This window comes from Lytechinus variegatus, chromosome 13 (assembly GCF_018143015.1).
Source record: "Lytechinus variegatus isolate NC3 chromosome 13, Lvar_3.0, whole genome shotgun sequence".
Classification (NCBI taxonomy): Eukaryota; Metazoa; Echinodermata; class Echinoidea; order Temnopleuroida; family Toxopneustidae; genus Lytechinus; species Lytechinus variegatus.
The window spans coordinates 31,715,060-31,727,606 of record NC_054752.1 but is presented as its reverse complement, the minus strand read 5'-3'; the positions used below and the strand labels follow the sequence as shown (position 1 = coordinate 31,727,606).

The following is a 12,547-nucleotide window of genomic DNA, read 5'->3' as shown; positions in this document are numbered from 1 at the left end:
TGAATAAATTAATTTCGAATAAATTAGCATAAAAATTGTTCTAGACAAAATTTCAAAATTCTGTGTACAAGATTGGTGAACCTCGTGAAGCTTTACCACATTGAAGAAACAAAATCAAAATCGGTCAACAAATAAAGAAGAAGCATTTTATGTGAATTTTTAAAAATATGCATAAATTAATTTTGTATAAATTAGCATAAAAATTGTTCTGGTCAAAATTTCAAAATTCTGTATAGAAGATTGGTGAACCTCATGAAGCTCTACCAGATAGAAGCAAAAAATTTAAAATCTGTCAACAAATAAAGAAGAAGAAGCATTTTATGTGAATTTTTAAAAATATGCATAAATTAATTTTGCATAAATTAGCAAAAAATTTGTTCTGGTCAAAATTTCAAAATTTTGTGTAGAAGTTTGGTGAACCTCATGAAGCTCTACCAGATGGAAGCAAAAAAATCAAAATCGGTCAACACATAAAGAAGTAGCATTTTTGTGAATTTTGAAAAATGCGCATACATTAGCATATTTAATGAATTTCAACATTCTGTGTAGAAGTTTTGAATGCCCCACCTAGTGCTATAATATAAAGCAAACAGAATTGAAATCTGACTTGAAATGGCGAAGTAGTCTGACGACAGACGACGGACGCCACGGCATAAGCTCATCTTGCCCTTAGGGCCGGATGAGCTAATGAGCAAAATGAACATCAGAGGCACTAAAATGGAATTTGGAATTTGAATATGATTTCATGACATGCTCACCTTGTGTTGCAGTTGTTTCTCTCTCGCATGCTGAATTACATAACTCAGCTGCAAAGGGAAAATGAAAACAAGTAGAAAGAAACAAATGAAAACTAATAACAATAACTAACTTAATGCAATAATTAAATCTGTATATACATGTAACAAGTTGATCACTTCCTGTTGTTATATTGATTTCTTACTCTTCTTTAGTGGACAGTAATGAAGGCCTCAACAGAGAACAAACAACACACAAAAAAAGAAATTTTATGAAAACATTACAGACCATATGATATCAGAAAACAAAACTACATATCAATGCTTAGAAAGATTGTGAGAAGAAAATAGAATGTGATAAAGGGTAGTGGTTTCATGGTACGCCAAAAGACACTTTTTGTATGCATTTGTTGATCCTGAAAAAGACCGAAAAAGAAGAAGATAAGAACACACTTGTCAAAATGTTGTTTGGGTATTCCTGAAAAGGAAATACATGGTGTACAATGAAATGAATACCGTACACTCTTTCTTCTTCGCCATAGAAGCATTTAGAAGTTACTTAGAATGCATCAATGCAATATAACTTTACCTTATTTTCACTGATTACCAGGCACATATTTTGCTTTAGAAACCTGATTTCTATAAAGCTTTGTGGCACTTCTCCCTAATATATTCTGGGAGTGTGATCATGAGTATCTGAAGTTCATGAGCAGAGTTTTGATAATGTGTTTGTGTTGTGTTTTTTTTCTTCAAATTACATAGTTCAACTGTTTAAAACAACTTGCACAGAAAACTAACATTTTCTTTCAAATTGATGAAGCCTACACGTACAGATATAGACCAATGGTGACCCCACAGAAATGTTGTTAGCACTTCCAGAGCCCCTGTTACAACTGGTAATGTGGTGGTGATGCCTAATGTTACAACAATGCATTGCTTAACAATGAAATAAATGTTTTGACTTAACAATCCAAAAGATGTGACTGAGCTTACTGTCAATGCTCTGTTAGGCTAACAACGTTTCTGTGCAGTCGGCACATATCTTTTGCTGTTTATTTGCCACTTATTAGGGCAGGGCCACTTTTCAACAGAGCACATTTACAGTACAAAAAAAACTACAAAAGTGAAAAATTTGAAAATGCATGAAAAATCTCCAAGGCTAAAGTAGTGAGCATCAAGACCACTCAATAAGGCATCCCAGATCATGGCTTCAGTGGCCTTTGATTAAAGGTCAAGTCCACCTCAGAAAAATGTTGATTTGAATCAATAGAGAAAAATCAGACAAGCACAATGCTGAAAATTTCATCAAAATCGGATGTAAAATAAGAAAGTTATGACATTTCAAAGTTTCGCTTATTTTCAACAAAATAGTTATATGAACGAGCCAGTTATATCCAAATGAGAGAGTCGATGATGTCACTCATTCACTATTTCCTTTGTTTTTTATTGTTTGAATTGTACAATATTTCAATTTTTACGAATTTGACGATTAGGACCTCCTTGCCTGAAGCACAAAATGTTAAAATAATGGAATTCCATGTGTTCAGGGAAGAATGAAACTTCATTTCACATGACAATGACGAGAAAATAAAAATATTTCATATTTCATATACACTGTAATAAAATACAAAAGAAAAAGTGAGTGATCATCAGTTCCTCATTTGCATACCGGCCGAGATGTGCATATAACTGTTTTGTGAAATGAAGCGAAACTTTAAAATGCCATAACTTTCTTATTTTACATCCAATTTGATGAAATTTTCAGTGTTATACTTGTTGAATTTTTCTCTTTTTATTCAAAAGTTTTTGTTGGGGTGGACTTGGCCTTTAATTTTAAGCCCTGAAACTGAAAGTAATATAGCAGCTAAATTTGAAGGAGAGGCAAACAAACAAACACACACACAAAAAAAAAATTGTGTAAATTATGTACCATACAAGAAAAGATCAGGAACCTGTATTAAAAGAGTTCATTGTTCTGTCAATTTCCAATTTTCGCCAGAAAAAAATAAGTCAAAGGCCACAAGAGTGACATACTGCTGGATGCATGTTCTGATGATTACCATTAATGCTCCTCTCATTGACCTAGGGATTTTTGGTGTTATCTGGGGCCATCATTCTGGGCACCGTCACACAAAGGTTAGTAATCATTCGCTAAATGAGATGACCAATCAAGATCTTCATTGCATGCGCATTTTGCCAAGTACATGTAGACCGACTATAAACCAATCAGAATTGTTCTTTGAAATTAGCGATCAATCGCTAACCTATGTGTTACGGGACCCTGGTATGGAAAAAAATATTACAAATTTTCAAGAACAAGAGAGGACTTGCCCTAGTAATTTAAGATCTATATCTTTCTAAATGATTACGCAATTAAATTTAGGAAAAAAATAATTTGTTATCTGTGTACAACCAGTACTTACAGAACATACTTTCAGCATCATTCTTCAACTTTATCAACTCTAAATTCTCAAGATCATCGAGGACTGATTGATGCTTTTCTAACGTGAAGATATTCAGTCCATTCATGTAGCGAAAAAACTCCAGGACATCGTTACTAAATGATTCTTTGTGTCTGACTGGTACTTCATCTTGTCTTAAAAAGAGCCAATTGTTAACATCCTTCTGTTGAAGCTGATTTCCAATATATAGCATTATCTGTGGATAAGATCTTGCTTTCTTTAAATGTGGCGATTTCGGAGCTGTTTTCGGAAAACTTGCACTTGGATTCAAGCCTGCCATTTTACAGTATTACAGCTGGTTACACGTCACAATAACTGAAATTTTACTTTAATATTTGATTGATTTTGTCAAGTCACTATCAATTTAAATGCAATGTCTTGACTGTTCCAGCTCTGGCTGTTTGATTAGATGAATTATATTAATGATGAGGCAAAGATTAAAAAACGATGTAGTATGTACAACAAAAGTGCTGCTCCTTGATCATTTTTACTGGCATGTAAAATCTGGTCATGCAAACTGGATAAGGAAAACCTTCCTTCATCTCAATTACAGCCAGAAGAATTTATCTGGAACTGGAAGTACATGTATTATTTTTTGTAGACGTACACCTAGACCTGTCCCTAGTCTTAGCCTAGATGATAGATCAGGATCCTGGATGGAGACCTCTGTCAGTCTCAGTCAGACACACAGTTCAGTAAAATTGTAATTAGATCTACCACAGCTCAGTCTGAGCCACAGTAAAGCGAGACTCTGTGCTTTTCCCAAGCTCTGCATTCATCTCACTCTCAGCTAACATTGCTCATGACTGTTGGCATGTTGCTCTTTTCATTTGCTGCCTCGCCCTCAGCTGAGTCGGACGGCCGGCGACTCTCAAAAAGACTCAATCATGACCTACTACTCTTGTGCGATAAAACAGAATACACTAGTAGTAGGCCCAGGCTTAATGATGTTTGACAGAACGCTAACATGCAGCTTGACATGGGTGGCACCCAATTTCTCGAGAATTGAACCCTGCACTCCTCGGCCTATCCTGGCCTAAGCTCTTCCTGATCAGTAGCGGGAGTTCCGGGAAATCGTCCACTGTGCAATATGCACGCACTGCGCAGCTCGGTCAGCTCAGTTGGACTTTCCCCTTTCTTTGGTAGAGTCGTAGAGCCAAGATATAGTCTAGAGGTCATTACCTATTTTATTGTAAAATATTAAATTGTAGTTTATTTAGAAGTTAAAAAATATTTTCTGAATAGATTATTTTTATAATTTGATTTTTGTTATTATAAGCATAATTGATATTATTTGACTACGCAAATTATTCATATTGATCACGAAATAGAGATTGGCACTGCGAAAACAGGGGAATCCCCCGATTTTTACCCCGCTTGCGATGACGTCATCATATCATACGCTCTTTTGCCTTGGGCTTGGCCTCAGGCTCAGCTCAGTCACACGGCTCTAGCTCTGGGATGTTTGACTAAACAATATTAGATTTCGACCAGTTTTAATTTTCCATGCTTTGTGTTCATTGAACAATACACATTAGTTTGACAGCCATGGATGAATATCAATCAACAGACAACACAGAGAGACACGTCCATGATCCTGGAACCGCCATCAACAATCAGCCTTTAGCCTCACTCGGGAAGATTATTGACAGGGCCTCGTTTATCTTTTAGGAGGGGCTGGTCTAACGTTAGACCTATCGGTCAGGGATATGCTCTTCTGAGACTTTGTCTGGCTCTGCGGCATCTCCTCCGTCAATAAAAAAAATCAGAAAACGTTGAAAAACTCCTCTGAGCTGAAACAACAGTGGATTTCAGTCTAGCTGAACGTTGGCCTGGCGTGGCCCAGCCTGGTTGGACAGAGTTATTTCTGATTACCCAGTCCTACTCCTGAGTCCTAGTCCCGTGGTTTTCATATGTAGATATGAATACGATTGATGAATTTCCTGTTATATCACATTCACAAATTCTATAAAATGATTGAATCTGAATTTTGTGCCCTACTGGTTTCTATCAACAAACTTCTTTCGAGGGAACAAGTGCAACAACTTGCCTTCATTACAATGGGAGATGTCAAGAATCGGCGACTTTCTGAAGAGTGTGAAAGATCAGGAAATGCTCTCCAGCTCTTCCAGGCAATGAAGGATAGGGATCTGTACACCCACACTGAACCATCTTTACTTCTACATCATCTAAATGTCATTGACAGGCACGATGCTGCAATGATGTTGGAGAAACAAATGGGTGTTCATTCTCAAAACATCAGTAAGTTGACCAAGCCTGAAGTTGCTGAATGTTCATTTAATGACAATATATTGTAAGCTTTGTAAAAATATCAGACTTTTTCAATTATTTGAAGCAGGGAAATGCAAGGCCAAGGGATTGTCATTTTTTATAGGAATAAAATTAAGTTTACATCTACCCTATTTGTGGGGTCTATTTTTTTTTTGGGGGGGGGGGCTGGGAGTAAAATTGCTTTGAAACTTAGGTGCTTAACTATGTTTCTATCATACATGTGAATGTATTTAAACCTCTTACGGCAATCAGTTATTTCAATGAACACAATATATAGCATCAGTGCATTGAGATACATTTAACATTTTGCCTGTGATGTTTTCAACTTTGCTAAAACTTTATGAAATGAATAATGCCTTCACTGAAATTTTATTTCAGCAAATCAGGTCCACTGTTTTGAATTAACTTTTTTTTACGTCAGCATCAACTCAGACGACACATGGACATCCATACAAATTGTATTTGAGGAGAAGCAGACTGGATGTTATACAAAATGCTTTTTGTGCCAGAGTTGTAAATGACTGGAACTCATTGCTGGCAGAAATAATTATTGCATTGACATTGAACAGATATAAGACAAGTTTTGGTCGCAGTGCAATATAGTATACCCATCCATGGGAAAGGTGATTCTTGCACAGAACACTGTCACTAATTATTTATTTATTTATTTAGATGCTGATACTATAGCAATAGTGATAAACTTGGAAACTATACTTCATAATTAAATGCATAGTAGATCTGGTAATAAAGGTAATAAAGTGAAGATATCACTCATTATGCTCAGCATGTAGTATGTAGTGTATCCGTGAATATCACTAACAAACATCCTATTTCTGCACATACGTTTCAATTTTTTTAAATATTACTTTGCTTCCATTACTATACACTATACAGATCAACACATGCTATCTTCCAGTTACCAAGCTTCTGGAACAAGGAATGGTGCCAGGGAAACTGTTGAGAGAGCATCTACTTCAAGCCATTCAGCAAGTTCTTTTGGGAACCTTGGCCAACAGGCAATGTCACCCTTGATGAATACGTCTCCAGCGTGCGTTGATGGGGTAAATGGTGTCTTCAAAGATGGTTCATCTGCCTGCAATCCTGATCATAAACCACCCACTTTGAATCAAGGAGGTCAAACTGGCAGTAGAAAGCTTGAACCTGAGGCATCTCTTTATGGAGATGCAACCTCCCCCAGGAACCTTCAATCCATTCCTGACAGGCCAGGCTCCAGCAGAGACATCAGTTCTGCAGCAATTAAAGTTAACTCTGAGCCTTCTCAAGATGGGAGAATCTCATCAGCAACTGGCTCTTCCTGCAACGGGTCAGAGATGATGCATATAGGTACTCTGGTATCTGAGGAAAACTGTCAAGGCAATCCTGGACAACATCCTGGAAGGGGCACTGCTGGCCCAACAGTAAATGGGTTTATCCCTACAGCACCAGACAGGACTATGGCAGCAGGAACATCTCAAGTGCATCCTCCAGAAGTTCCACCAAGGCCTCCTCGTGGAATCCCTATGAATGGAGCATTTCAACCCCCAATCCAAGAGTCGCAGGAGAATGTTCCGAGTGCACACCCCCAGCAGACTTTTATTTCTAGTAGACAAGGTGCAGATCATGTGAACCCCATGACTGTGCAGCAGCAATTTCCAGGAGGAGGACATCACATTATAAGACAAGGTAAGCATCACCACCATCACCTTTCTCCTTGTCATCATAATCAAAACTATCACAATCACCAGGTTATCATTATGATCAAATGATCATCACCACCATCATCACTATCTTCATCATCATCATCATCATCATCATCACCGCCAAGGCACCACCACACAATCACTGCCATCATAATCATTACCGACACCACCTTCACCATCGTCTTTAGCATTACCACTATTGTTTTCATCGTCATCATCAACACCACCATCATCATTATCAACTTCATTATCATAAGAATCATCATTGTCATCACCATCATCGTTATCAGTTATCATAAATTGCCTGAATTATTTGGCATGAAATTAAAAATCTGATGCGAAAGTAAATAAGAATCCCCCATTTCATGAGGGGGCTCATTTTGAAACTCAAAGAAAACTAAAAACCTCTTGTTGGGGCAAAAAGGGGGATGTGTACCCCACTCCCCGTCCGTCCCTACCCTTTCCTTATATTCAGGACCATAGTAAACAAGATACAGAAACATGAAGGATCAAAATACATTGAGAAAAGGAAGCGAATTGCTGTGGAAAAATTACATATTTTCGTACTGAGTTTGATTTTCCTTTGTGTGATTTTTCAGGATATGAAAGAATGTACGTGCCCAGAATTGAGGTGGAGCAGCTTCAGGGGAGACCACCTCCAGTACCAGAGTAAGTTTGTATTTTGTGATAATTTCATTTATATTAGCAAACAATCATTTGATTTCTAAGACTGTCAGGAAAGCAGAGAACCTAACAACACCTTTCATTGTAATTGAGAATATATTTTCCCCTCCTCCTGCGGGGCTAAGAGCATTGACTAGATACCCGTATATATTCAATAGGTGGGCTGATGATGTCACATCCCCACTTTCCTTTTTCGTAAGTTATATATGTGAAATAAAAATGTTTCATTTTTTCATACATGTGAAAATGATGTGCCTCCATTATGAAATAAGTTGCGACGATAAATAACTAATGGACTTAATCAGTTGTCAGTCCAATTTTTTTAGTTCCTGGTAGGAAATTTTGAATAAACCTTATTTCCTGTAAGAAAATCCAAAAGAACAAGGGGGATATAACATCAGTCCACCTAATGAATATTCATAAAGACATGCCTAGAACTGTTTCACAGAAATAATGCAAATATTTAGAATTCAGTAACTTTGTTATTGTTAGCCGATTTTGATAAAATTTTCAGCATTTTGCTTTGAGAATTTTACTCTATTTATTTATTGAGATAGAAATATCTCAAGCCTGGACCATCCATTAAAAATAGGGTACATGTCAGAAGTTTGACAAGGGTGAATTTGTGGTATTCTTGTGATTTGTTTTGTGTTTAAGAATTATTTAAGTGACTGTTTTTAACGTTTAGCATTGACCCACTAACAAAACATGTTGAATTTTTAAATGCACAAAGGAGAATAAAGAAATCAGCACAAATTTGAGGAAGTGCCTGCTCCCATACGTGTGACAAGTAGCTTCATAAGTTGTAGAATACAACATGAATAATATTAAATCTACCTTTTTTCTTTAATATGATAAATGTTTTCCACAGACGTCCAGTACGAAGGCTGGAGGAAGCTGAATATGAAGTTGAGGAATTAGAATTATGTCACCTTTCAAGACGCTTCAACGCTGGAGATGTTAATCTCCTTGGACACGAACTGGGCTTTGACTCTGGGAAAATCTCCCAGCTGACATATGATAATCCTCATGATATATCGGCAGTGTTTTACCGTCTTATGGTGGAGTGGCAGAGTGCGCAGCACAGCGATTCGAACACGAGGGGGAATCTTGTGGATCACTTACGCCAAATAAACTGCATGGGACTAGCAGATGACCTCAAGCAAGGGCGATTTAAGCGAAGGTAGATGTATGATTTAGTGTCTTCAATTTCATTGGAGTGACCAATGGTGGGGCAGTTTGAACACGACATGATAGAGGCCTTGAAACGATTTCCAAAGAGGAGATGCTGGTGTGGAAAAAATAATTTACTAACAAATTTTTCTTTTTAATGAGTTTTTATTCCAAAATGAATGTAATTTTGTTTAGAAAAAAAATTGACGGGCAAAAAAAAAGGATTCACTCGATATTAAATGAAGGTGATTTTGGTCCACAAATTTTACATGTAAAAAAAAACGAAAAACAATTGACAGGCAAAACAAAAGGATTCTCTCCGTAGTGAAGGTGATTTTGGTCAACAAATTTTACATGTTAACATACCTACCTAATTTCCAGGGGGTGTTGTGCATGGTGTATAGTAACCTATGCAGCACTCCTTCTTTCCAGGGCCATGGAATATGAGGGAGGATCTGAACAAGTGCTTTCGCAAAATCAACTTCATGAGATGTTTCGGTGTGTTTTTTTTGCAATTTCTTGTGGTTTTCCTTTTAGATGGTTTTCTTTAAAGGGGGATGAGGCCACTTTGCTAGAGGGCACCTTCCTGTGTATTGCGTTTTAGCCAATCCGAAAGTTGGGAAGGCTATAGAGAAAAGGCAGGGGAATGATGAGAGTTAATATTTTATTTATATAGATTCTGAGAGCACCTTTGTCAACTCAAAAGTGTGCTAGTGGATGTGCTGGGGGCAGCAGTAGGTCCATGATATTGGAGAAAAAGGCATGTTGCTGAACAAAAGAACAAAAAGGTCCTATGAACTATGTCTGAAGACTTATGTACATTGCCACACACCTGACTTACGTAGGAAACATCTCATGGTTGTCAGATGTCAATAACTTTTCCTTGAAATACCTAAATAGCAAAATTTTAAAAAGTTATACATCAGAAAGCAAAACACAGGGAGACCCGTCTGCTAGACATAAACATGAGTCTGGTCCCCAAACACTCAATTACATGTATTGAACAAGTAAACATATGTATGAATTATGTGATGGTATGAATAATGATAGTCTAAATAATGAGATTCAATGTACTTGTACATTGATTAGTACTTATTACGTATTCAAAACATTTTATTTTATAATATATATTTGCATCATATATTGTGCAAAGAATAGAATGTCATGCAGTTGGAAAAAAAATGGTAGACCTATCATGAACATTGAAGTATTCACTGCAAAATTTATGCCTTAAATTGATATTGATGATTGATAATGATTTTTTGTCACAAGAAAGCTTGCCAAACTATCTATGAGTGAATTTTTTTAATGGTATTGACTAACTAGTGGAGTAGACAGTTTAACATGATGAATTTCTTATAAATTGATAAAAACTTAAGAAATTTAAAAAAGTATATAGGAATTGAATAGAATTTACATGTTTACATGTATATAGTCTGACAGGTTTGTCTGTGTGTACATGCTTATTTACTTTTAAATAATGAACTTGAATCACAATTCCTTCATTTTATTAATTTTATTGAAGTGGAATAATCAGACTTGTCTTTTAACTTTTATAGTACTTGTATTTATATGCATGGGGTTTCTTAAAAGACCCATGAGTTATTTTGAATATTTATTCCTGTCTTCCATAGGCCTACATGTTGTATGAATATATTTGGACTGAGCTAGTTTTTTTATATTACATAGGTTATGTAGATTTGATTCAGTGATAGGTCAATACGCCATCACATGATCATAGCTGCGAGGATCGCCTGCGTTGTATTGTCAATTGCGGTGTTATATTCACTAAGGTGACATCACTCACTGCTTAAAAGTTGCGTGATCAGGTAGTTTATTTGATGTGCACACTAGTGTTAAAGCGTCGATTGCATGAAGAACGCGCTTGAATTATTTTCCAAACATTTTCTATTATGATGTAGATGGATCAGAGCTGCAGCAAGAAATCAGACAGCCACATGATGAAAGCAATCTCTGATGGCGAATCTACTTAGGCGAACAGATATTGCCTGATCTTATCGTTTTAATAATAATATTTCAACTCCCCTTCGAAGTTATATTTTTCCCTTGGGAGAATATTATCCCTCAGTGCTGCGCACTTTGGGCAAAATATAATCCCTTGAGGAAAAATATAACTCTGTTGGGGAGAGGAAATGTTATATTCAATCTCTAGGTAGGCAATATCTGTATAATATTTTACTTGCAAATAATTTTTCTATCATAGTTTTGAAATGAAATGAAATTGGATTTCATTATTTCTTCATTTTATTGTGGAAGTGTAATAATCATGACTATTATATGTTAACTTTTGTACAGTACTTTTATGAAGAGGATATATTCTGTGTGTGTTATTAAAGACATATTTAGTTATCGGTTCTCAAGAGTCTTTTATAATAGTAAATATGAGATGGAGTGAGCTAATTTTTTAATATATTTTTGTTGTAAATAATTTTTCTTGGAAGATATGACTGTAGTCAGTGCTGATAACACAGCAGGTTGAATGCTTCAAAATATGAAAGTTAGAGTCAATAACAAACTTCATGATTATCTAAGCTTTACTTAATTTAAAGATTAAGTCTACATGTTTGCTTCATAGGGAGTTTCTAAAATCACATGTCTTTCCTCTTCATCAGCACTCCATAGTCTTTCAACACAATATCAATGTTACATTGCTAAGCTTTACTTAATTTAAAGATTAAGTCTACATGTTTGCTTCAGTCACATGACTTTCCTCTTCATCAGCACTCTATAGTCTTTCAACAAAAATATCAATGTTACATTGTCAATTTAAAAAATTCAATTGTTATAGAATTACATTTATTAAATTGATGAATTGATGTGATATCATACATCATTCTTTTTCATTAGAACTCCATAGTCTTTCAACAATTTCAATATTACTGTAATATTGCTTATTTTTAAAAAATAATAAAAAATTATTCCTGTCATATTATTGTAAATTAATCAAGATTTTATAACTGCCCATGCAGGGTGATGTTTAATAAATATGTTTTTGAATGACTTTACAAGCGACTGGTGACTCGTTCTTAGGGCTTAAGTTTTGTACATAGTGATATGCTATTTAGCACAAGAACTTGTCACCAGCTTTATGTAAAATCATATGTAAATACATACAGAGCTCTGCATTGAACGACCCCAAAGAATACTGCCAAAGAGCCTTTTATGCCTTTTTCACAATTCATTTATTCTCATGTGTGTTGTTTCCTTTTCTTATATTTGTGCATAATTATTTAGTAGAGCTATTATGTAAGCTAATATTCATTATTCTTAGGAGTGCACATTATAAATCTTTAAGTGGGAATTTACCCCGATATGTAGTGTACGTAGTAAACTTCCAACCCCCTTCATAACGGCTATAGTTTTTATGGAATCTTATTGAATGTCAAAACATGGATGTCATGTTCACGTAGTGTAACGGTTAATGGTCACAGACAATGATGTAAATCCTGTGAGTACCCAATTTTGTATTACCTTGCTATTT

The 12,547-nt window shown here is 35.7% G+C and overlaps 2 protein-coding genes across 2 annotated transcripts in view; one reads left to right on the top strand and one right to left on the bottom strand.

Annotated features, from left to right (window-relative positions):
* LOC121426030 overlaps positions 1–4,338 on the bottom strand; it is a 28,612-nt gene extending 24,274 nt beyond the window's left edge. The window contains exons 1-2 of the mRNA XM_041622159.1: positions 3,158–4,338; positions 759–806 (exon numbers count right to left, since the gene is read on the bottom strand). Coding sequence (XP_041478093.1) covers positions 759–806; positions 3,158–3,476 — 367 coding nt within the window. The 5' untranslated portion in view covers positions 3,477–4,338. The remainder of the gene's footprint in view (positions 1–758; positions 807–3,157) is intronic.
* Positions 4,339–4,585: 247 nt separating this feature from the next.
* LOC121426522 lies at positions 4,586–9,160 on the top strand. Its single transcript, XM_041622862.1, has 4 exons — positions 4,586–5,458; positions 6,383–7,171; positions 7,788–7,857; positions 8,744–9,160. The coding sequence occupies exons 1-4, from the start codon at positions 5,131–5,133 to the stop codon at positions 9,057–9,059; spliced, it is 1,503 nt and encodes a 500-aa protein (XP_041478796.1). The 5' UTR covers positions 4,586–5,130; the 3' UTR covers positions 9,060–9,160.
* Positions 9,161–12,547: the final 3,387 nt, after the last annotated feature.